Source organism: Zonotrichia albicollis, chromosome 3 (genome assembly GCF_047830755.1).
Source record: "Zonotrichia albicollis isolate bZonAlb1 chromosome 3, bZonAlb1.hap1, whole genome shotgun sequence".
Taxonomy (NCBI): domain Eukaryota; kingdom Metazoa; phylum Chordata; class Aves; order Passeriformes; family Passerellidae; genus Zonotrichia; species Zonotrichia albicollis.
Window position 1 is genome coordinate 111,557,254 of NC_133821.1, and position 24,560 is coordinate 111,581,813.

The 24,560-nt window shown below is 43.4% G+C and overlaps 1 protein-coding gene across 2 annotated transcripts in view; it reads right to left on the bottom strand.

The window, feature by feature from the left end:
* PRIM2 (DNA primase subunit 2) overlaps window positions 1–6,967 on the bottom strand; it is an 89,592-nt gene extending 82,625 nt beyond the window's left edge. The window contains exons 1-4 of one of the 2 annotated variants that reach the window (XM_005483949.4): window positions 6,641–6,956; window positions 5,876–5,979; window positions 5,493–5,572; window positions 4–124 (exon numbers count right to left, since the gene is read on the bottom strand). In XM_005483949.4, the coding sequence (XP_005484006.2) occupies window positions 4–124; window positions 5,493–5,572; window positions 5,876–5,979; window positions 6,641–6,794 (459 nt within the window). In that variant the 5' untranslated portion in view covers window positions 6,795–6,956. Of the gene's footprint in view, window positions 1–3; window positions 125–5,492; window positions 5,573–5,875; window positions 5,980–6,640 lie in introns of both variants that reach the window. The other variant, XM_026791595.2, reaches the window with a different exon arrangement.
* Between the last annotated feature and the right edge of the window lie 17,593 nt (window positions 6,968–24,560).

A 24,560-nucleotide genomic window follows, 5' to 3' on the forward strand; every position in this document is an offset into this window, starting at 1 on the left:
TACAGCTTCAAATGATAAGTTCACATGCTCCAGAAATTTCTGCATTAAATTTTCAGTTAGTTCATTGAAGCGATATCGGAAGAGATCCATTTCTTGTTGAAGAAACCAACGCCTGAGATCCTCACTGCAAAAAAATAATTTTTAAAAAAAATCTGAATATACTTCTTTTTTCTTGAAAACTAGACCACAAACCCAGTGAACACAACAGTAATGCTGACTTTGGCATGTGACCCAAACACACCGAGAAGCTTGAAAGTAAAGGCAGGAAACCTTCAGTAATGCACACTCAATCAGAAGAGACTTGAGGAGAGACAACACTTTTTACTTGTTTTGGATAAAAATAATTGTAGGTAACATTCTCCCTTGGTAAAGGACAGGTTTTTTCTACAACATGGCACAACACTTCATTGTACAACTAACATCACAATTAATGTGATGAGGAAAATATATTTTGAAGGCTGCTTCTTTTAATTCTCATTTTTGCTGTATTTCCAGCTGAAGAAATATGCATACATCTCAGTAAATGACAAGAGTGCACTCTATTCTAGGCAACAAATAGCCTGGAAACAGGCAAAAGGAAAATACACGGCAATGGAGTTGGGTGAGGAACACAAATATAACATCTAACTCCTGACAGAAGAGAAAAAGGGGTTTAGCAAGTGCAGGTGAACAAGTAGAAGAACAAACAGGAACACAGGGACAGGAGTCAGAAGACAAAACAACACTGAAGCCATTCCAAGTATTTTAAGTACTCATGGAACTCTTCACATCCTAGTGCTCAGATTCCCAGGCATCAGCACGTTACTCAAGGCTACAGCAAGTAGGTACCAGTAAAAAAAGCAACCTGATATGTGCAAGCACAGAATGCAGATGGTGCTGTATCTCACCACCACAGGGCACTCTCTAACACTGTCCTCTGAGAGCTACCCTGTGGGCCACTGCCCGTGGAAGTCACAGAGCACAGAAATACTACAGTCTTATATATGGTCTCTTTACAATATTTAAGCATCTTTTCCCATGGGGAATATGCAAATCACAACAGAGATTTTTGTGGTTTTGGGGACAAAACCTCTGCTTGAAATATGGCTTGAAGAAAAGTAATTATTACATAGAACAGCCAAACAGAAAGGCTGTTAACGTGCTTTGTAAAATGCAATCCTGTGGACAGTCTCAGTGCTTGGGATGTAATAATAATCAGTGCAACCTGAAATGGAAGTTAATGCTTTAATGACTGATCTGTTGCAGTTCTTCTGTGGCCATCTTGGACTGCAGTTAAATCCTGGCATATGACAATTTTTTCCATTTTCCTTGATTTACAGCACATTTGTTTTCCTGTTGGGGGAACCAAACAAAACAACACCACCACACATACACACACATTAAAAACAAACAAGCCACAAACATGATCATATGCAAATTCTTTGGAGACCAGCCAGTCTGTTGTTCCTTTCCTTCAGGAAAGCAGATCAAACGCTGTAATCCCACCTATCCACTTAAGTCACCATAACAAGAAAATACTATTTTATCTTTTATACACACACCTACATGGATTCTTCCTACAGCTGACAAAAGAGCTGACAAGCTGACCTCACACTTCTGTATATGTCCAGCAAATACTTTTAGACTGACTTTCCTAGGATCATCATCATTAGGGCATTATGCACCACTTCTAAAGCCAAACCATATTTTATACTCATTATTTACATGAAAAAAATTTTACACTCTCATCTCAAATTCATACTAAGGAATAATACTTATTATCAAAATCCCACACTTAACTGAAAAGCAATGTCACTGTCATTAGCTTCAGCAGCAGCTTGGTTAGTTAAGGGAGTAGCAGGTCACTAAAGTATAGACATTAGGAATATCTCCTCATTTTTTCCACTTAAATTTCTGGTGTGCAGATTACTTAGCAGTTTAAACCAGTTCATAGTTTCCCAACTTTAAAAATAATAAAAGAAAACAGTCTCTCTCATACAGGGAAAAGCACTTGAGGGGCTGGGGTTGGAATAGAAATACTCTTCTCCCCAAGGAGGGGTAGGAAAAATCAGCATAATTGGTAGGAAGCATGAACATAGAAGTACTTTAGGGAAGGTATGCAAATGCTGGTAAATCTGGAATTTAAGACTAGTAGCTCCCATTCCACAATTAATACAAGAGCTCCAATAACTTAACAGTGATTTATGAAAACTCTGGGCATGGGCCAGATCACTGCTTTACTAGGCAATCAACACCAATACATTACTCAGAATTTAAGTTTTAAAGACTAGACAGCAAGGAGAACATGGACACAGATAACACACAAAAGGAAATGCTATTCAGCATAAAGAGGGAGCTATTTTAGCAGAGAAGTCTAATTTATCATTTAGAAAAAAATGTCAGGGAGCAGTGAACAGGCCTTGCTAAGTCTAAAATAGAATTTATGTCCTTGTTATGAGACACAGACAAATCAAACAAAAAAAGATACTTTAAAAAGGTACAAAAGCATGTTTGAAAGTTTCCTGGATAAAAGAGTTTTGCTGTTAGAGCCGAGGTAAAATTTATTTCTTCCATCTTAAGAAAGTAAAGTGAAAATGATGCTCCTGTGACTTTCAAGGTTCTTCATAGCTGATCTGCTGAAGTGATGAGAGCTGCAGTAGAGAAAAGCAAAAACGCACATTCCCATCCACATGCAAATAAAATTATCTTTACATCTGCATCTGCCATGAAAGCAAATTAAACAAGACTATTCTATTTCCTGGTCTTGACAGATGTAAGTGACATTAGAAGAGTTGTGAAAGAAGGGTCTGATGAGACTGTAAATACCCTGTCACATTGAAATGAGCTTTAAAGTCTTGGATTTCAGAAAGCAGAAGAAAAGTCAAGAGATGATGACTACCTGACAAATTTTACTGACCAGAACGGTGGAGCTGGTTACTTCAGATCATGTGAAAACCAAAATTAAAATAATCCAATTTACAAGTGAGGACTAATAGAGACTAGAAAAGCAAAATCAATATAAACTTTTACCCCTGGATGGCACTGTTGGCCAACTGAAAAAGCACTATCACAGGAAAATGTAAGCACATGTACACACAGCTGCCTCAGGAACTGAATTCAACCTAGTTTGCAGTTATGTCTATTTAAGTGCACTTTTTCAATCACTCCTACTTTCTTCTTCAACAACTTTCTTCTTCAACTTTCTTCCATTAACCTAATGATTTGTGCCAAGCTTATTTTTCTGACCTAGTATGATAAAAACTTGAAGGACAGCATATTCTATCTGCCTCCCAATTTTATCTTCTGGGAACTTGCCAGTTGTAGACAATAGAAATACTCCCACAGTAGCTGCTTTTCAAGAGAGAATAGAGAACCCTGGGCTACAGGCTCACCTCACAGTTCTTAGAATGCTATTTTCCATGTTATGAGTAAGCACTAAATCCAGCTTTTCAAAGTACAAGTAAAAAGCCAAAAAGTTGACCAAAAGCTGCTTTATCAAAATGCAGCAAGTACATATACATGGGAACACAAAATGGCAACTGCAAGTTGTCTAAACTGTGTCCTAGAGCTCTGCTCAAAACCCCTCCTCTAAAGATGTCCTTCCCCCCAGATTACAAAGCCAGGCTCTCTCCTGTGGCCCAGAATAGCTTGTACTCATTTCTGCACAGCAGCTCACCTTCATCACCTTCAGTTCACCTTCAGCTGCCCATTTCTGCCCTGCCTACAGTCTAATCTTTAAGATTCTTCCCTGAAACACAGGGTTTGAACAGAATCTGCAATTTATTTACTAAGGAAGATCTTCAATCAAATTCTCACCTTCAGCAAGAGCAGAATTTTCATCAACTACCAAGACCCTTAAAGCATCTCACCTCCCACAAAAAAAAAAAAAAAGCAATGGTCTAAATAATAAAATATTCAAAGTAAAGTTTTGGCTTCGTAATTAAGTCAAATTGATTCTTCAAAATGCCACTAATACAAACCACTATGTTTTCAGGGGCCTTTTAGACCCCAGACTACTTGAGGATACTACCTTTCAGGGGGTTTGGTAAACTTACAATACATGTAAAGAAAGATATTCTTAAAATCAGCAGGATTAGTATGATTAAGGGAGTTTATAAAAATATAACAAACAGGGGCATTAGAAAGAAGGCAATATTACACTTATCCACAATCACAAATTATACATGTAGAATACAAAAGTATTTCAGTTGCAATTCTGTTATTCAGTCTGCTCCCTTCTTTCAGGATTTTGAGTTACACTATCAGAGACACTGGAGTGAAGGCTGGTATTGATCTCCCCACCCACAACCTGTTCCTCATGGTACATGCATCGTGGATCTAGCAGGCTCATGGATCACACGCATTGACAAACTGCCTTCAGCACAGCCCGGATGCCTTTTGAAAGGACAACACGATGGGACGTGAATGATCTGGAAGATATCAGGGTGTTCAAAAGTCACCCAGGGCCTGTCATGATGAGGTTTCATCCATCTGGAGGGAAGTTTTTGAGACCTTTGCTACTTCCCACTCTGATCAGATGTTCTGCAGCAGGCAGCCAAAGCCATTTCAAAGAAAAGCCCTGTCCATTCCAGCTTCATATCCCTGCTCGGACAGAATTCCAAGCTATCCCTCCTACTCAGCTTTCCTGCCTGTTTTTACTTACAAATCTGTATCCACAGCAGCACTTCAGTCATGTCAGCTATCACAGCATCATAACATGCACTCTATCACAGTCACGTCACTTAAATGAAATGTACTGCAGCCTTAAGTGCAATTGAATCAACAATTCAACACACTTCATATCTGCCAGTTTTAATTCTTAAAAGACCACAGCAATAAGAAGTAAAGAGTTCACACAAATGTATAACAAAACTACTTGCATACATGAAGCACTGGCAACCTCTAATTTCATCCAAAAACTACAGGGGAAACAAAAGAACGTCCTTTACAAAATTGATATTTTGCGTGAAATTTCACATAATGTGAAACCAGCCACAGCAATGGCTATGGACAAGAAAGAGGCAGTAGATGAAACCTCAAACTCAGATGATATTTTTAGTCAGTCAGAAACAGTGCTCTCTATACAGTAATAGTAGTAATAATACAGTAAAGCCTATTTAAATAATCAGGTCTTTAGTCAGTTATCAACAGTTAGTATATAGAGAAGTTAAACCATGCTATCAATCACTGCAAATGCAAGACAAACAGTTAATAATGTGCATTCATTTAGAAAAAAACTATCAAGAGACTCAAACCAATTGCATGTGTTTAAAAGCCAAAAGTTTGTAAATTTATTAGTTAGCATAAAATCCAGATCTTAATTGATTACACATATCCTTTTTCATCACAGTTGACAAAAGATTCATAGCAAAAAATCCTCTTTGAGCCTCTCTTTAGCAGTCATGTAACTCTACAGCATCTGCAATGTCTACAATAAAGCACTGCAGTACACATTGTACTGCATACATTTAAAATTAATAACAAGAGTACAGCATAATCCACAAAGTACTTACGACTGGCAGTAGGCAAGGCGGAGTATGAAATGAGAGATGTGATCTTTTCTTCTTGCCTCATAATCATCCTCAGCCAAAGCCTGTAGAACATATGCTTATTATTTCTGAGAAATAATCTCTCCCAGATTAAAAAATTCACACTCGCTTTACTGCTGTTTTCAACAGTGTATTAACAGTCATCTTGTAGACAATAAATGCCAACTCATTGAGGAAGGTGGCTACCCTAAAGGAAGAAAAACTTCAAAGAAAACCCTTCAAAGAAAACCTACACCTCTGACAAAATGACAGAACAGCATTTCATCACCTCTACTTTTATTTGTTGTTCTTGAATGATATAAAGAAAATAAAGCGCAAGAGAATTCTGTGTCTTGATCTTTACTTACTTTGTAGGGAAACTTCAGTTTCCGGAGCTCAGCCTCCAACTTAGTTTTGTATGCTTCAGAACTTCTTACATAGCTCACACCGAGATTTTCAACTACTTTAAGCACTGGGCAAAAAAAAGAAAATGTCCATGTTAGAGACAACATGCTGAAATCAAACTAAATGTATGACAGCTTGGGAAAGGCACAAACTGGGCTAAGGCCACAGGAATCACTTTTAGTGCCATGAGGAGCACAAGGGTGAGAAATAGGGAGGATAAAGTGTGGCCCATGAGTCCTGAACAGCTGGCCCAATTCTGGGATCCATACTGCCAACAAGGAAAGGGAGACAGCTAACTCTGACGGACCAGTCTCAGAACATCGGTTTCAACCCTAATGGAAATCTGGATAACCACTTTTCAGGACTTCGGAGGAACCCTTGGCTGCCAGCGACAATGACCTGAAATGCAACACTGAGACATCAAATATTTCACAACATCTACAAAATGTGAAACGCGCTCATAAACCTCCCCGTGTAAACCAGAATTACACAGTCCCGAGAGCTACATTAAACGCTCAAAGCAGCGCGTGTGCCTTTAACAGGGGGGAGCTGGCGGCAGCAGGGGCAGCCAGCCCAGCTCCCGTTCCTGTCAGGCGAACAGAGCTCCCAGGCCTGCCAGGAATACACACAGCCTTCCCGGGAAGGATTCACAGCATCGAGGGAGGGAAGGGACGCGAGGAAGGAGAGGGGAAAGGGGAGAAGGAAGGAGGGAGAGACACGCTACTCACGCCTCAGGCGGTCGACGGCAAAGCTCTCAAACTCCACCAGGGAGATGCTTTCCGTGGGGGGCTCCAGGTAAAACTGCAGGCTGTGAGGGTACTGCTCCCTCCGGTCTCCGGCCAGCCGCGCATGCCTCTGCCTCCCTCGACTGGAGAACTCCATCTCCCTCGCTCCAGGGCTGCCTCCGCCCCCGTCCCCACGGCCCGAGCCCCGCTGTCCCCGCTCCGCCCGACGCGATCCGCCAGGACCCGGACCTGAGCGGACCCGGACCTGAGCGCGCCCGGCCCCGCGCCCCGGCTTCCCGCGCTCCGCCGGCCCCGCCCACTTCCGCACAGGGCCGCGCCTCCTGGGCGCCTATTGGCTGCTGCAGCGTTGCCGGGGAGGTGCTGGCAGTGCCCACAACCGGCATGGCGGTTCGGGCACGGGAAGTGCCTACACCCAGCATGGCGGCTCGGGCCGGGGCGGTGCTGGCAGCGCCCACACCCGGCATGGCGGCTCGGGCACGGGAAGTGCCCACACCCGGCATGGCGGCCCCCGCACGAGCTGGGAGATCCTGGCAGGTGTCCACACCTGGCACGGCCGCTTCCAGAACTGGCACATTGTCCACTGTTCTACAGTTTTATCATTTTGTCACTTTTCCAAGAGAACTGCAGGATTTTCTGGTTTTGCCGCTGTGTTGGCAGTTTTGCCGCAGCTGAGGGTATGTTGCTTTATGCCCCTGCCACAAAATGCAATTTACCAATTTTTCCGTACAAGTTGTTTAATGATCTTGCAGGAAGTTCGGAGCGTAAGAGCGGGAAATCAGAACTGGCATAGATTTTGTGCCAACAAAGCGAGGAAAATCAGTAGTTTAGGTGCCAAGTTCTTAAGAACAGGGAAAGGATGATGGATCAGGACACGGACTAGTCCCGTGTTGGGGGGCCACTCCCGGGCGATCTGACAGAGCGCGGCTTTAGCAAGCCCTGCCCTGGGAGATCTCACAGAGCGCGGCTTTAGCAAATCCTGTCTCTGCACCAACAGATCAAAGGTGGTGCTGAGATCGGCTGAGAGGGATAATCCACTCCCCCTTCAAAGCAGGTGGCCACATCCACACTGCCCACAGTGCTGCTGTGCTCCTGCTGATTCTCTGGCGTCTCCTGTTTGGTCTGGGCCAAACCACTGCCACGGCAGTATCGGAACGTTTTAGCAGGACAGTAAGTCAAGTTTCATTGTCCAAGATTGCTCTGTAATTTCCCAGGACAAAATATACTATTGATATATTTTTATGTATTATGTGATTTTTGTAATATTTAGTATTTAACCGGAAGCAAATTCTTATCTTTATATATATGTATTTATAGATGAACTTTAACCTGAAGCAACGTTTTCTCAAATAGCCACTGCTCATCCCACACAGTTTCTTCCCTTCACCACCTGACTGCAGGCCTGAGTTGCTTAGGAGTAAAGAGTACATCTGCCAAAATCCTCCTAATTTTTGCAAGAAGATGGAGCTTTTGCCTTTGACCAGTGTGTTAATACCCAAGAGATCTTACAGAGACTGGCAAGGCACCGTCCAGAGCAGGTCAAGGAGTTCCGTCAGTTCCCACAGTGGCCCAGAGGGGGAGAAGTATGACAATGCTGAGGAGCACAGCAGAAACCAGAGATGCTTTTCATTTTAATTTAATTTAACTTCTACTCATGGTTTAGGGTTTGACACATAAGCAGCGCCACACCTTTGCAAACCGTGGCTGTCCATCGCTAATTCTACTGAGCCACTTGCTGCTGACTTTTGACAGGTCAGCAGCTATGTCTACATATGTTGTTTTCGTCTGTTTATTTCAATTCTAGGGATTTTTTTCCTTTCTTGCTGAATACTAATCCCCAAATTGCCTGCAAGTAGGTGAAGATCTACCTTAATTATTTAGTTTTTTTAAAATTTTAGTTAACTGCTGGCACTAACAGCATTGCAAAAAGATTACTCCAGCAGAAATTAAGGATCAAAATTAACATCTATATTACTAGACTTAATTACTATTTGACTACACTTAAATAACACTTAACAACTCAAGACCTTTAACCCTTTCACACAACAATAATTTTCTTGGGAAAAGAAAATAGACCAGGGAAAATTTTTCACCGTGAGGCAAACTCCCCCCCCCACACCTCCCATTTCAAACTTTCTTACTGATGCATCTATTGAAACCTACAGATGGTAATATTTTGCACTGTGTTTTGGCTACATTTTTCTAAATGTATTTTCATGACTCCCACAGTAACACTACTACTGGGGGCTGAATTTGAAGTAGTTTTTAAGGGAATTATTGATCTTGTAATGACCCACCTCACAAATGTTCTACAACAACATCCATATGCTCAGCTGTCAAGCTGCCCCCATCATCCCATGCAAACATAGTCCAAATCAGCATACCCCAAACTGTTCTGCTGCTAAATTAATGCACTGTTGGGAGCAAAAAGTGGAAGAATGGCAATGAGGAGGAGGATGAGGATGGTAGATTCACTCAAGTGACCTTGCAGCTGGGAATGTCAAAGCCTGGAGAATAAGTGAGGGGAGGCCTGTATATTATGTCCACTGTTTATACTCTTTTTTGAGAAGCTTTTCTGTGCAGAGATAATATGAGTGTTTTGAGAGACTTGGAGGCACTCTCACAGACATGCTTAGGCTCCCTGGTTTTGGGAGAGAGAAGGTCAAAGCTCAGAGATCATAAAAAAAGCCCAGAGGAGATCACAGCATGTTGGTAAACTACTCATGCAGGACCCTTGATAAATTGGTGCAAACAGCTGACCTGCCTTTCACTCAGATGGACTGAGCCTAACAGTGCCTGCCTTCCTGCTTGTGTGTCTCTGCCAGGGTGCTGCCTTGGGTTCTTCCAGTTAGCATGGTAATGCAATAAATTTACTCTTTGCATTTTAACTCTCTTTTTGTGCTTGTTCCAGCTGCCTGTCTGTGTCAACGCAGACACACGAACAAGCAAACACACTCACACACACAAAATCCTTATTTGCATTAAATATGTGCCATTGCACAGTTGATACTCCCACTTTTGTTATATTAGCTAGCAGAGTGCCTAATGCTAATCTGCCAGAGCTCAATTGTTCTCTATTTGTTTAACTACATCTGCTAATAAAAGGGTAAATATGGTGATGCTGATATGTGGTCTGTATTTCAAACCCCATTCATCCCTCATGTCTGGGATGTTTGGATCTCTGTGGATGGCAGTGATCAGCACAAAAGGTCCTTTTCCTCCTTCCAGCTCTCATTCAGCTCATATTTTTAATTGACAATCTTACTGCATGCATCTTCAGCCTGACTGAATTTTCATGTAATTCTGTCTTCAAATATATTGTATTAATATCTTGGACTTTTGGTCTTTTCACCTCTTAAAAAACCTTTTGAGAAGAACATTTTAACTTTTGTTTGTTCAAAATATTTACTTACATATTTTCCCCTTGTCTAACTCTATTCCTTCACTGAGCTGACCTTTTCAGAAATCTTTTCTTGTAGTCTATTGGTGTAATTCCTAGCCCAATTCCTATTTCTTCTATTCTATTTTGCAGTTCTCCTTGTTTTTTATTACTTTTTTAAATGTTTAATATCCAGGTTATACCAGGATTTTACTTCTGACTAAAATGTACAGATACCTCTATATTTACTATAAATACCAGGGTAAATGTTCTGAGCTGGCCTTTAAATTTCTGCAGGCTCTGAAGTGAATAAACGATAAATCATGCAGGCAAGAGAGGTTCAAAGGGCTGCTTTAGCTGGAGTATGGTCTCAATGTTAATTTATTCAAGTGGGGAGTAACAATGGTCACATTCCCATGTGACATTCTAAATCTCTTTGGCTCCACTTACAGGACTTACAACTCCTAGATTTATTCCCCAAATCTCCTCTCCAAGACTCTAGTGCAGAGGCAGAGAAAATCTAGATATAACCCTAGGCAGTAAAAGCAGCCTTGGGCTAAGGCTGGTTCCAAGAAAAAATTATGGAACTTCAAATGGCCTTCCATTCCAGTCATTTTGGGAGGAAAACGACATCTTGCAAAAGAGAAGAAAAAGACTTACAAACACTCTGGAAAGGAGATATGATCAAGTGAAATGCAATTTAAAAAACAAAAAAAAAAAACCCAGAAAATTGGGAGATTTCGTGACTGCAAGAAGGTGGGAGAAAATGAGGTACAGTGCAGAGGACCAAAAGATGCCAAAATTACCCAGACAGATGTTGTACAGTCAGGGAAAAAATCAAGGAGGAAGACACAACTTTGAAGGGAAGATAGAAGGGACATTGCATGGATACTTAAAAAAAAAAGAGAAAAACTCAATCTTTCCCAAACTTAAATCCATCAAAATGCATGGCATACCATCAAGTGCAGGGATGGTACATGGACAAAAGCCTGCAAAAATGATCAATTAATTTCCCAGAAAGAGAGAAGAAGGTCTTACAAACACTCTGGAAAGAAGATAGGATCAAATGAAGTACAATCCAAGGAAAATTAAAAAGGAATATGGGGAGATGTAGTGACTACAAGAAATTGGTCTGCAAGAAAATGAGGTGTAGTGCAAAGAACAAAAACATGAAAAAAATAACCTGACAGATGTTGCCAAAGCAGGGGAAAAAATAAAGCAGGAAGACAAAACTTTACAGAGAAGGTATGAGGGACATGGCATGGATACTTACAAGAAAAAAAAAGAAAAAAATCTTGAACAAACTGAAAGTCATCAAAAGACATGGCTTGTCATCCACTGCAGGGATACAGACCAAAGTCTGCCCAATTAATCCCCTTGAACACACAAGATTTACCTTCCCTCGCGGAAAGAAAATAAAATTTACTTTCAAGAAGGGAAACGAAGTCTAGCGAAATACAGAAGGAAGACACACACCTAAGGTTGTGGTTAGACTCACAAAAAACACAGAGCCCAGAGCTCCAGGCATGCAGCAGCTGTGAAAGGCATCCCAAGGGGACCGCAAAAGTGCCACAACATGGCTGCATCCTCAGGTTTTTCCTGGGGAAAATGCTAACCCTAGGCTGATTTACCTGCCTAGGGTTCAGATTAAGTTTATGATTAGTTTAGGGTTATGGTTATGCCTAGGGTTACTGTCTCAGAAACCACAAAGCCCTGAGCTGGAAGCAAACTGGAGCTGCAAAAAGCATCCCAAGGGAAGCGCAAAAGTGCCACAACAAAGCTGCCTCCACAGCTTTTTCCTAGGGACCCTCCTTAACCCTAGCCTGATGTACCAGCCTAGAGTTAGGGTAAGAACTAGGGTTAGGGTTTTTCGAATAAGGAAACTCTGAGCTCCCGGCACACTGGAGCAGCAAAAGGCATCCCAAGGGGAGGGCAGAAGTGCCACAACATGACTGCCTCCACGGCTTTTTCCTTGAGACCAGTCTTAGCCCAAGGCTGCTGTTACTGCATAGGGTTAGGGTTACAGTCAGGGTTACACCTAGGTTTAGGGTCTCAAACCACAGACCTCAGAGTGTGACAGTGTTCACTGGGGTTTTCAAATCAGGGAAGAGACAAGAATGTTGACTCCATATTTCAGAAGGCTCAATTTATTATTTTATGATATTTGTTGCATTAAAACTATACTAAAAGAATAGAAGAAAAAGTTCTCATCAGAAGGCTCGTCTAACAATAGAAATGAATTAATACAAAGGTAGCTGTCCCAGACTCTCTGTCCAAGCCACCCATGCTGTGATTGGCCATTAATTACAAACAAGCACGAGACCAATCACAGATGCACCTATAGCATTCCACAGCAGCAGATAATCATTGTTTACATTTGTTCCTGAGGCCTCTCAGCTTCTCAGAAAGAAGAAATCCTAAGGAAAAGATTTTCATAAAAAGATGTCTGCGACACATTATCAATTGGGTGTATATGTACAAATCACAAAGAGGACGGGACTGCTAGGGACATGCTTTGAACTCTTTTAGTTTTCAGCATCCATCTCATTACATTGTTATGACAATGGGAAGATGCCATTTTACTTTTTTTTTTTCTTAGAGACTACAAGAAAGTGGTCTGGGAGGAAATGAGGTGCATTGCAAAGGACCAAAGCATGCAAAAACTAACCTCACCAATGTTGCCAAAGCAGGGGAAAATATCAAGGCAGAAGACACATCTTTGAGGGGAAGATATGAGGGACATGGCATGGATACTTACAAAAAACAAACAAACAAACAAACCAACCAAAAAAAACCACTACTTCCCCTAAGGGAAAGCCATAAAAAGGCATGGCATGCCATCAAGTGCAGGGACATGGACCAAAGCTTGCCAAAGTTGGTCCATTAAAATCCTGGGAAAAGAAAAGAAGGAGTTACAAAGACTCTGGAATGGAGATCCCAGCAAAGGAACGGCAATTGAAAAAAAAAACCAAAACAGAAGGAAGACATAGCTTTGAGGGAAGGATGTGAAGGACATGGCATGGATACTTCAAAAAAAAAAAAAAAAAGGAAAAGAAAATGACAACTCAAAAATCAATCTTTTACAAAGTGAAAGCCATCAAAAGGCATGGCATGCCATCATATGCAGGGTGCCAGACATGCCAACAGAGTGCCAGATACTGAAAATGAAGGTATGCAGTGTCAGGCTTGTAACATGTTAGGTGAGCTGTGATACAGAAGAAGTCAACTGTTTTATTTTTCAACATTTTCCACATAATTTCACCACAGTTTCTTCTTTCCCCCTTCCTAACCAGGTCAATGCCAATTATATGAATCCATGCACGTACCACTAATGCCATCATGTGTGGTGGCCATTGAAAAGAGTCACTGAAGTATATGAGCAAGCACAAGGCACATCACCAGGAGGACTGAGGCACAAAAAAATCTATCGGAAAAGTTTCAGCAGCTCACCGAGGTGGAATAGATGGAAGAGGCAGTACTTACATGGTTTTATTTTCAGATAAAATAGAAAAAAATGGATGCACACTTTGTTGCAAGCACATTATCAGATGGCAGACTTTAAAAAGTATTAGATAGACTATAGAAGAGGAATGCCTTGTCAAAAACACAAACATAATTAATACAGTGCTTGCTACGACCATTTTGGTTTCTCACATCTCTGATTGCTGCACATATTTCTTCTTCCACACATTTATCCTCTTTAGCTTCTCACAGCCAGCGCATTCCCTAGTTCAACCTCTTGCTCTCATTCTGTGGCACCTCCAAGCTAGAGTAAGCAAAAGTGAACAAGCAGCAGCAGCAGGACAGCATGGCCCTGAGCAGCTGCCTGTCCCCAGGACTTGTGTCCCCATCAGAACTGCCCCACTTCTGCCACCAGTGCCATTTGCTTGTGTCCCACCTGGGGACTGACCTCAGGGATGAGGCAGGATGGGGGTAGGCCTTACACCCAACACTGCACAGACAGATTAAATCCTGGAATGGCAGTCAGGAGAACAGAATCACCTGCAATTTTTTTTTTCCATTAGAGCACAGAGACATGGAGGTTAAGGAAAAGAAAGAAGAAAATCTTTGTGTCATTCACTCTATTTTTTCATGTGTTTTTCCATCTGGAATACCAACTTGGCATTCTTTCTTTGCCACAGCCTCAAACACTGCAATAGGAAGCTACATCTCTCACCAAGAGTAGGTCTCTGCCTCTTGGAGCACAACACAGGCAGTGGGACGGGCAGGGACACAGGAAGTGGTGGGGACAGGGTGACAGTCAGGCAGTGGTGCTGAGTTCTGGAGGCAGCAGCACAACACCAGGCAGTGGCAGGGCAGGCAGGCTCCCATCTGCTGGCCACGAGCAGTTCCACAGCCGCTTGTCCGAGCTGCCCGGTGCTACCCTGTTACCATATATAGTGCAAGAGTTCTAGTGTCATTACATTGCAAGGGTTCCATATTGCTAGAGTTTCATACCTCCCTGGTGTTTCTTGTAGGCAGCACCTCCAGGCACTGACACATCCTTGTCCTCACAGCAGCCAATAGGCTCCAGTTCCCACCAGTCCACTCTTTTATAACACTCTTCTTATGGGCTGCAGGTGTGGCCTGTTATCATCAGGCCTGCTCCTAATCTTTAGTAATTGGTTCAGCTGCAACTCTTTAGGGGATAAGATTACATTCTATACCACCTTCATTTACCCATACTGTATCCCCCTACACCACCCCAGCAGATGGGACCTCGCATGAGTGGCCACACTGTGAAGCCCTGGGGCCAGAGTGGGTCAGTAGGGAGGTCTGTGTCTTGCAGTTTAGTGTATCAGGGGAGTTTATCCCAGCATGAAAGAGACTATAAACAGATGTGTATTTGTATCTGGAAGGAAATGATATCTTCCTGACAGCCTCTGAGGCTAGGGAAAAGGATGCTCACTGCCCAGGGTGGGGGAAGTGTGAAATAAGATCCAGATTTCCACAGCCCACACTCGCTCCAATGTGTGGGTAACTGGAGGCTTCAGGAGAGTAGCTAGGGGATTCCCATGGGTGGTAAAACTCACCCAAAAATGCATAAAAACCCCAAAATAAAATACATCTATCCCTCCTTCCTCACTCCCTTTTCAAAAGGCATCATTCTCTAGCTGTGGAAAGCTGCCTAGCATTAATGGCTTTGGTTTAAATGGCAGTTTTTCTTTCCTCCATTCAACTCTCAGGCACCAGAAAATGGGCTCTGATTTCTTAGGCTAAATCCTTCCTACTCCCTCTCTGGCAACTGTGAATTTGTTATCAGAGGTTTGATACTAGTAGTATTTGAATGGTTTATGTTTAAAGGAAAATAATGTCATTATTTCAGAGAGAAATCCAGAGCTAATAGAAGGGGGAAAGTGGTTTGAGATGCTCTGGGCAAGGACCCAAAAAGCAGACTATTAGCATGGGTAGTAGCAAGTTTATGGCTTTGCAGCACAGCATGCCGATGTCAGTCCAGAAACAGTCCAGGAAAATCTGGAATCTTCTCCAGAAATTCAGTCTGTGGTATGTAGGAGAACAATGGATGATGTTTGTGCTGAACATATAAAGCATAACATGTATGAGAACATATCGTGCCCTTTCCATGACAAACATCATAGGCCAGCAGGGTGTCCTATGTTACCACCCAGAGCTGAGCTCTGAGAATGCTATTTCTCCAACATAAAAAAAATAAAAAAGAGAAACAATCTTCCCCTCTACAATAAAATATTTCTTTTCATTGAAAGCTTTTCAAACCTTTTCCTTCTGCTGACTTTCTTCATTTCTCCAGCTTCTGAGCAAAGGCTGGGCAAAGAAACTAAATAAAAGCAAAAAAATATAGAGCAGACATATCTAAAGCAGCATGTTTCAAGACAGAATATGTTGGTGAACTTTTCTTTAAGACTTCTTTCTTTTAAAATTGCAAAACTCAAGAGTATGTTGAGATTTCTAAAAAAGGTTGTCTGGAGTTTTCTTGTGTTTTTCTAGTGCTGGATGTTGTTATTAATCTGTACATGCTTTTTGTACATGTTTTCTGTAGCTCCTTATGAGAGCTGATCTCTCCATTTGACATTAAAGACATTGTCCAGTGTGCCAGAGCCAAAAGAGCAATTAACTATCTTCAGACTGGCATCCCTTTAACAGTAACCTCTTTCATAGCCCAGACAAAGTACTAGAAAACATTCAGCATTTTTGAGGGATGATTAAGATGATCTAATGGGGCTGTTTCATCTCTGATGTCAATAATTTGATGTTTTCATCTCGTTGCTCACTTTGTATTGGTGTCACAAATTTTCTCTTGGTTATAAATGTGGCCTGTAATTTCCATTATAGCGTATGCAGAGTTGTCCATGAGTAAAACACAGTCAGATTTTGCTTTGTGCTGAGAAGCATAAAGTTGCTCAGGGACTTAACTGGTAAAAAAGGCTCAGAGAGGGGCAGTTGACCATTTTATCTGCTCACATTAGTACCCAACCCACATTGCTCGCATGGCAGCCTGCTGGGAAGCTTCCTTTGCGCACCCAGGTACTGTCAGCTGACAGACCTTTGGTTGTTAGGGGCTTCTGGCCATGTATTCCCTGGGCAGCAGCCCCGTGGGGCCTTTTTCCACCCCTCTCATGGGCCACAGTGTGTAGTTTAGGCTGCAGAGCAGTTTGGGGGTGCTGCTGTCTGGGCTGTTGTGTTGGAAGTACAGTTGTGGTGCCCTGTCCTCCCATTTTCAGGAGCTGGGGAGATGGCCTCAGGGGCACCATCATCCTCCCAGACATGAGAACAGGGCTCTTCCTTAACACCACTGTACATAAATGGCAAAGTCTTTAAGGAGCCTTTTAAATAGAAATCTGCAGTGTTCAGCCTCACTTGTGTACCTCGCTCTGGCCACGCTGCTCAGCTGCAAATTCCATCACCTGCTGTGCCTCTTTTGAAGTCTCTGCCTATGACAGTATCTCTGCCACCAGCCTTTCTCCCTGTTTGAAGTCCTTTGCCTGCACAGAGCTTACTTTGTTCTCGCACTTCTTACAGATTTAATCTGCTTTCTGCAGCTTGGCATCACTGCAGAAACACAAAGTGAAACAGAAAAGAGATGAAAGAAAGCTCCAGGATCTGAGATCCCATTTTACCTGCTGAGCATCCCTGCTGCTCAGGAGATATGGGTCTCCTTTGCCTTCTCCTGTTCATGTGTCACAAGCTGTGGAGCTTCTCCTGTTTTATGCACGTTTATTTTGTGTAAGTCAGTGTTCCATAAAAGATAAGATGCTGAAGTAAAATGGAATAATTCTTGCTTTAAGACATTATTTTAAAATACCTCAGGTCATCAGTAAATTAGTAGGAATATTCTAATCAGATAATTAATAAAACTAGATGTAGTAGAAAAACAGACCTCACAATTACAAATTACCTTCCTGCATGTGAAACAGCTTTATTGTGTCTATGCCCTTAGGTCACAGGGTAAACAACAGTGATTTTGCTTTTTAACTGGTAATTACTGACACTATTTATTGGTTTTCCAGGGGATTTAGCTTTTCAGTGAGTTTAGCTTTTCGTCCCACGACTTTGGCAGAATATCTCAGACCCTCTGCTGGGGTGGATGTAAGCACCTCTGCAAGCTCCCTCTGCGAGGGTGACACTGGCACAGCCTGGAGAGAAGGTGACGCCTGTGGCGTAGCCCAGGAGCCAGCAGCTAAGGCATCATCTCAGGGAATGCCTCAAGGGAGGGAGAGGAAAATCCATGAGTCAGTGGAATGCCTTGCAAGTGGAATAAAGGTCCCGGGAGCCTCCTGACGGCTGCGAGGGTGAAAGTCTCTGTGTGTGCATCCACCGCAGCATCGGCTGCCTGGATCTGGGCAGCTGCTCTGTCCCCTGCCAAAACCCCTGCTGCTTAAGCTGCCTTTGACCTCCTGCTTTTCACAGCCCATCTCGCAGCCCAGTTTAGCTGCACTCCTGCTCCTTGCACCTTTCTCCTTTGACACAAACACCCCAAACCCCCGTGGCTGAGGTCAGGGGGCAGGCACCATCCCTCCAGCTGTGAGAGCCTTGGTGTGTCCCTACACATCTTCTGCATCCCTGGGGCACAAGGTCCACGCAGAGCCCTGCTCCTGCCTCACACCGCCTCCTCTGCCACATCTGCACCACCAGACCATGGTGTAACATATTGTACTCTTTAGGAAACAAGCTCAGCGCTCCTGGAATTAGAATCTGAGTGATGCTGGCTGAATCATAACTTTTAAAAAATAGCAGGGTTTGGGTTTTTTTGTCTATTTTTCCCACAGAGAAACAAAGCCGGATTTAAAGGTCTGCTGTGGGTGGATGATTGCAACCCTTGATCCCCAGCCAGAAGCATTACATTACATAAAGAGTTTTTTAGTTCATTAAGAATTAATCTGTGCTAACCAACTGTCAGCTGCTGGTAAAGACCCTTTATTAACATGCTGCCCTTTCTGGACTAGGGGCATTTAACTGACTTATTACATTAGATGTAATATGAAAATGCACTTATCCGTATCCCAGGCATTCACGTGGCCCAGCTTTCCTCCTGTCTGCCCACGCCTGTGCTGGTGCAGGGGAGCCAGGGCAGCCAGGCAGGGCAGGGCAGAGCCTCACCATCCTCCTGCCTCCTGCTGCATGGCTGCAGGGTGAAACCTCAGCCCACCAGCAGTCCAGCTGATGAAAGAGACCTGTCTGTAAAAGGTCCTGCTTTGGATTATACTTGGGAGCATTAGTTGCCTCCATGTCAGGAATCAAAGTTTGCAGCAATGCTGTAGGCATGGAAAAGCCCTTCTATGCATTTATGGAATGCATGAGTTCATTGATGGTCAGGTCATTGGTTTATTCTGCCTGGTGGGAGTTTTTTAGATGTGCAAAATGAGTCCCTTCTGGGCTGCCAGGTAATCTTAGCAGGTATTATGGAAAAGCTGGGACTGCTGTTCGTGAAAGAGTTGCCACTTCTCCGCAGTATAATTAAATGTTTCATGAAATAGATGAAAAACATATACACAAAAAAAAAAAAAAACCAAGCAAACCAAAAGAAAACCAACCAAGAAAAAAAATGAAATTCCTATCTTAAATCATACCACTTCTGGAGAAGGAAATGGTGGATGCAAGCAGGGCTTGTGTAACTTGATAGCATTAGGACAAGGGGAAACAGTTTAAACAGAGAGATGGTAGGTTTAGATTAGACATTAGGAAGAAATTCTTTACTGTGAGGGTGGTGAGGCACAGGAGCAGGTTGCCAAGAGAAATTGTGGATGCCCCAACCCTGTAGATGTTCAAGGCCAGGTTGGATGGGGCTTTGAGTGACCTGATCTAGTGGAAGGTGTCCCTGCTCATGGCAAGGGAGTTGGAACAAGATGGTCTTTAAGGTCCCTTCCAACACAAACCATTCTGTGATTGAAGTAAGGCTGTTGTGAGATTCTCCTGTGAAAAAAACTGAGGAATTCTGAGGAGGATCTCAGACAAAGTGGAGGCCACTTAGTCCAGGGAAGTGAAGAGCAGGAGAAACATGAGATGTATCTGCACAAATTTAGGTACATAAAATGTGCATAAACTTTACTTCATACCCACAGGGCTTAACAGACCCAGCAAGGGGGATTCAAGCTGGGTTGTTGGTGAAAACTTCCTAATTTTAAGGCTGGTTAACCCCTGGTAGAAGCTCCCTGGGGAGGCTGTGGCATTGCAGGTTTTTAAGAGCTGTCTGCATGTGCCCCTGCCAGAAATGGTTTAAATGGTCAATGATGCCTTCAGGCACAGGAGCCTCAGCTGCCTGGTTCCTCCCAGCCCTGTTTGGCCTGAGTGTTGTGGCAGCACGTGGCAAGGCAGCCTTGTCCTGGTGGTGGGGACATGCCCCAGGACCATCAGTCCTTGGCCAAAAAGGTGGAGCTGTGTTGAGCCTCTCTGTGCTGTGCCTGAGGCCTGGCTGAGCCCTAGTGCCAAGTGCGTGTGCTCCACCCAAGCACTGGGAACCCAGCTCAGCAGCCTCACTCCCTTTATTCTTCCTGATCATTGACAAGCATTTCTCAGCCTCTTTCTCTCTTCAGCTTGTTTCTGGGTGACTCCTGATCTCCTGTCACAGCCTCATGGGGAGCAGAAACAAGGATCAGGGTAGACACCAGGAGACAGTTGTAGGGGTGTCTGCTTGGCAGCAAGTGCACGTGAAGCCTTTGACTCCATGAGCTGCTCTACTGACAGCAGAAGGTGGGGAGGCTGCCGTGGGAGATGGATGAGCTGCTTGAGGTGTTGAGAGACGTCCAGGTTCAGGGAGGCAGCTGGGAAGTGACGCCGGGGCAGTTTAACACCACAGTGTCTGGATAGGCAGCTGAGCCCAGAGGCTCATGAGATACTAACGTTGAGGCATTCTGCTCCATACGGGCTGAGCCAGGGCCCAGAGACTGGACTCCAAGTCCAAGTCCATGCCTTGGACCGGCCATGAAGTTTTGGGGCAGCCTCCATCCTGGAAATGGATGTGCCTGGAAGCAACAGTGAGCATTTTATAGTTTAGGTGGCAGCTTAGCAGCATGGGATAGAGTGACTGAGGAATGAAACTCTGGGTCTAAGGTTCATCCTGGGTGGCTGCTCCCATGCTGGGTGCACTGATGGATGGTCCTTCTGTGGGCTGCCTCCTGAACCTACACCAACCATCTGGCCAGGCCATGACTCCTCTCACCATTGTGTGTTGTGCATCCACACAGCCTTGATTGAGACCTGAAGCAAAAGTAAAAGTAGGACTTCTTTCTGAGTCTGCCTCCTCCTCTGTGAAATCAGAAATTTTTAATTAAAATTTAAAATTTTAATTTTTATTATTTTTACAAGGCTGTTTTACCTCTTCCCAATTAAATTGCTTCAACTAATTGGATTCACATAGTAAGAAAACCTTACAGAGTTTGTATTTGTGAATCAGCCTCAATGGTCCCATCCCTTGGCAGAGCACCAGCCCAAAGGTTTTGCACTGGAGCTGTTAGTCACTTATTTTGTCTTTTGTCACCAGCTGAGACGTGGGAAGAATACTGACGTTCTGTAATATTTACGTCAGCTGCCACAGAACTGAGGAGGAGAAAGCATTAACGTTACAGCTGTGATTAAAGAAAAGCTAGAGAACCAAGGAGCAGCTAATGGCTTGGCAAAATACTGCCTTTGACACAGCCACAAAAATACTTTCATTTGTGAGGGAGGACTTTTTTCCTCTTCTTGCCTCTTTCCCTACTTTTTCTTCTTTTTGAAAGGACGCCATGTTCTGCTAAGCACAGCTGCATCTGCAGGAGGGCAGGTAAGAGGAGGGGAGAGCCCTTCCATGGGAGACTGAGCATGGGGAAGGGGAAGCTGATGGACAGTACTGTTCCTGGGCAGCATCACTGCTGAGTCACCACCAGCTCCAGGCATTCCAGTACAGGTTAATTAGGTACAGAACCACACACAGAGCTCCTGCCCAACCTTTCTCTGTGTGAGCAGCAGTGAAGGTTCATGGCAGCTCAGGAAGTGCCATTTCCATTTAGCAGCTCAGCTCAAAATTGAATTGCATCTTCTCTGTCATTTAGGGCACACAGTGCCCAAGAGCCTGGGACAGATCATTGGACACCAAGTAATCAGCAGGGCCTCCCATTCAGTCCTTTAATTTGATTTCTGTTCATACACCAGCCCTTCTCCAAAACAAAGGAACTCTTCAAAGCAAGAGCTCCTCCTCATCTTCCTCTCCTAGGTCACCACTGATGAAAGAAAGGTCTGATGCAGCAGGAATCTGACAGGAAGAAACAGACACCACCTTTTCAGACTGAGCACCAGAGAGAGCCCCACCTCAGCCTCAGCATAAGAGAAACTTCTTTCAGTGCACCACCCTGGGAGCACCTCAGAGACCTTTGGGGCAAGGGGACACTGACCCCATAAAGAAAGTATCTCACTGAGGCACAGAACTTGGACGAAGCCCTGAGGAAACGTCCTTTCTCACCTTCCCCAGGGTGGCAGTTGGCATCCATGGTGCCATCATGGATGGGGGCTGTGGTTAGGGTGATGACCCCCTCAGTGTTTAGTGCCTCCAGGTCTGGCCAAGCAGGAGTTTCCTTTTCTTTGCTCTTCAGAGAGTCTTACAAAGTCCCCCCCAGCACCACCCCTGCCATACGTGTTAAATGTCAGGGCCTCTCTCTGGTGCAAATGATAGGGTCTTTCTCCTGTGCAGCTCCTTGGAGGGCATCTTGTGCCCCTGCCCAACAGGTGAATAACTCTGCCTTTCCTCTTTTGTGAAACAGCAGCTCTCCTGAAACTCTAGATGCAAAATGAGCAGTATTTTTACTTGGAAGAGCAGTATTTTTACTTGGATGCTGCTGCAATTACAATCTGTGCAGAGCACTGAAAGTCTCCTCCCATCTGTATCAATAAAAATGTGGTCATTATGCACCTTAATAAGAAAGGTTTAAAATTTCATGGTTGAAATTAATTTGGACCCTATTAAAAATCCAGATAAAATAGAAAGAGCCAGGAGGCTAGAGAGTTTTACAGCTCTAATGTTCTGTCCCGTTTCTCAAAATATATTTGTTCAAGTAATTCAAACTGTCATTACAATTAACTTGTCCTTTCATTTCCTGCTCTGAATTCCCTCTAAGCTAAACACACAATTTTCTTCTATAAATCTGCATGACAAGTAGAGCAGTAAAATCTTTCCTTCTTTTTTTCCACATCATTTATATGCATTTTGCATGGGTTGAGTTGCCAGGCATTTCTTCTAAGCTGATTTCTATGGTTGCAAGTGCACATATACACAGTCAGGGACCCCTAAAACACTTGTGGAAGAAGTCCAGTTTGGACAACTGGCCAACAGGACTGTTCAGTGTTTTCTCAAAGGCAGGAAATATTAAAAATCAGGTGTCAAATTATCTTTTAAGGGCTTTGCTGCTTGCTGTGGGGGAGTGGGCAGTGCAGGACTGTCCTGATCCTTGGCTGCCTTACAAAGGGAGGGCTGGGGCACACATTCCATGCCATGCAGTCCCCATCTCTTCAGTGCTGCAGGGGCACACCTGGGAGTTGGGCATGTCTCTCTGTCTGGTATGGAGGGGACTTTGCCTGGGGCTCCTGTGTGAAACCCTGGCCAAGGACCAGCTGCTGACACACCTGGCCAGAACTGAGCCCAAACCTCTGGCCAGAATGGCTGCACCGCCTGCACTGCCCCACCTCTCATGGCTGCCTTGAGGCTGCTGGGGATCCCACCCCTTCTGGCAGAGGATAACCTATTTGTGCCCAAGTCAAGGAGTGCCACATGTGATGTGTGATTCCCAGGCACTTGGGAAAGTTGGTTGCCCTCACCCTTGCCTCCACAGCAGGCCCTGCTCCCCTGGTGGTTGCTCCTGCCCTTCCACAAGAGCGGCACCTTTTCCGTGCTTGTGCGCAATTTCCCTTCTCTCTCATCTGAAATGATAATTCCTCTGACCAGGAAAGTAATGACCCTGATACATTATTTCAAATGTCATTTGTGCAAAGTAATTAATCAGCTTAATGTGAGACTGGATTACATTTTAATTTTAATAGTGCTAAATTCTTGCTGTTTTTAAAATGAATTTTCCTGCTCTTTTACATTTCAGCAGGGCAGTATCTCGCTTAGTTAGGCTGTACCTTGCTGTAATCTCTCCACTGTGGAAATATGACAGACAATAACCATTATTCAGTGGTTCAGGCATCAGCCTCACCCATGCACATCTATTTTAGTTCCCTAAGTCTGTATTAGGGATAATAGCTGAGATGTGGCAACTGGGACCTCGGAGCAGTTTTATCTTCCACTGGGAAGTGTGGAGACAATGTTTTGAAAGGCACAAAGTTCTCATTTGTAGTCAGATGGAGATTGAGATACATACCTGCCACTTGCTCTTTTGAAAATGTGCCATTAACTGTAAAGCAATTATTAAACTTTCTTCAGTTGTGGTTTGCAGTTTTCACAAAAGGTCTTCATAGTTTATAACTGTGATTAACAGCTCCATTTCTCAAAGAGCTTTGCATACTTCAAAGTACTCACATGCTTCCACTACAGTTCTTCCACCTTTTAAAATGGCTTTTTACTTGAAATCAATTACAAATGAGGTGTTTATTCAAATCCTTTGCCCCTGGGTATCAGCTTATAGGTAACAGATTTCCAGACAGAATTAAAATCACATTTTAAAGTTCACACCATGAAACTGACTCTTTTCCACTCTTTCCATCTGTTATTTTATTACCAGGTTTGATTACAGCAATCAGCACAGTGGATTGTACCCACTGCACAAGTTTAGCATCCACATTGCTTGTATCCTTCTCAATACCTCCTTTTTCAGAAAAATAATGTAAGAGAACCCATATTTTTGCCAATAGCTCATCTCTTGGCTGCTGACTGACAATAAGAGCCTTTTTTCCATTCAACATAGTAAGTTTTCTGGGCATAATAAATGATAATTTATATACAATATGTTACAATTTCACATATGGACACTATAGAACATAGGTGCACATCCCAGTGTCTTCCTTGGCTATACATTATGCTTGCACACACATTATACATATGTGCACATATCTATACAGTTGCTTTTTCTCAAAGACATTATT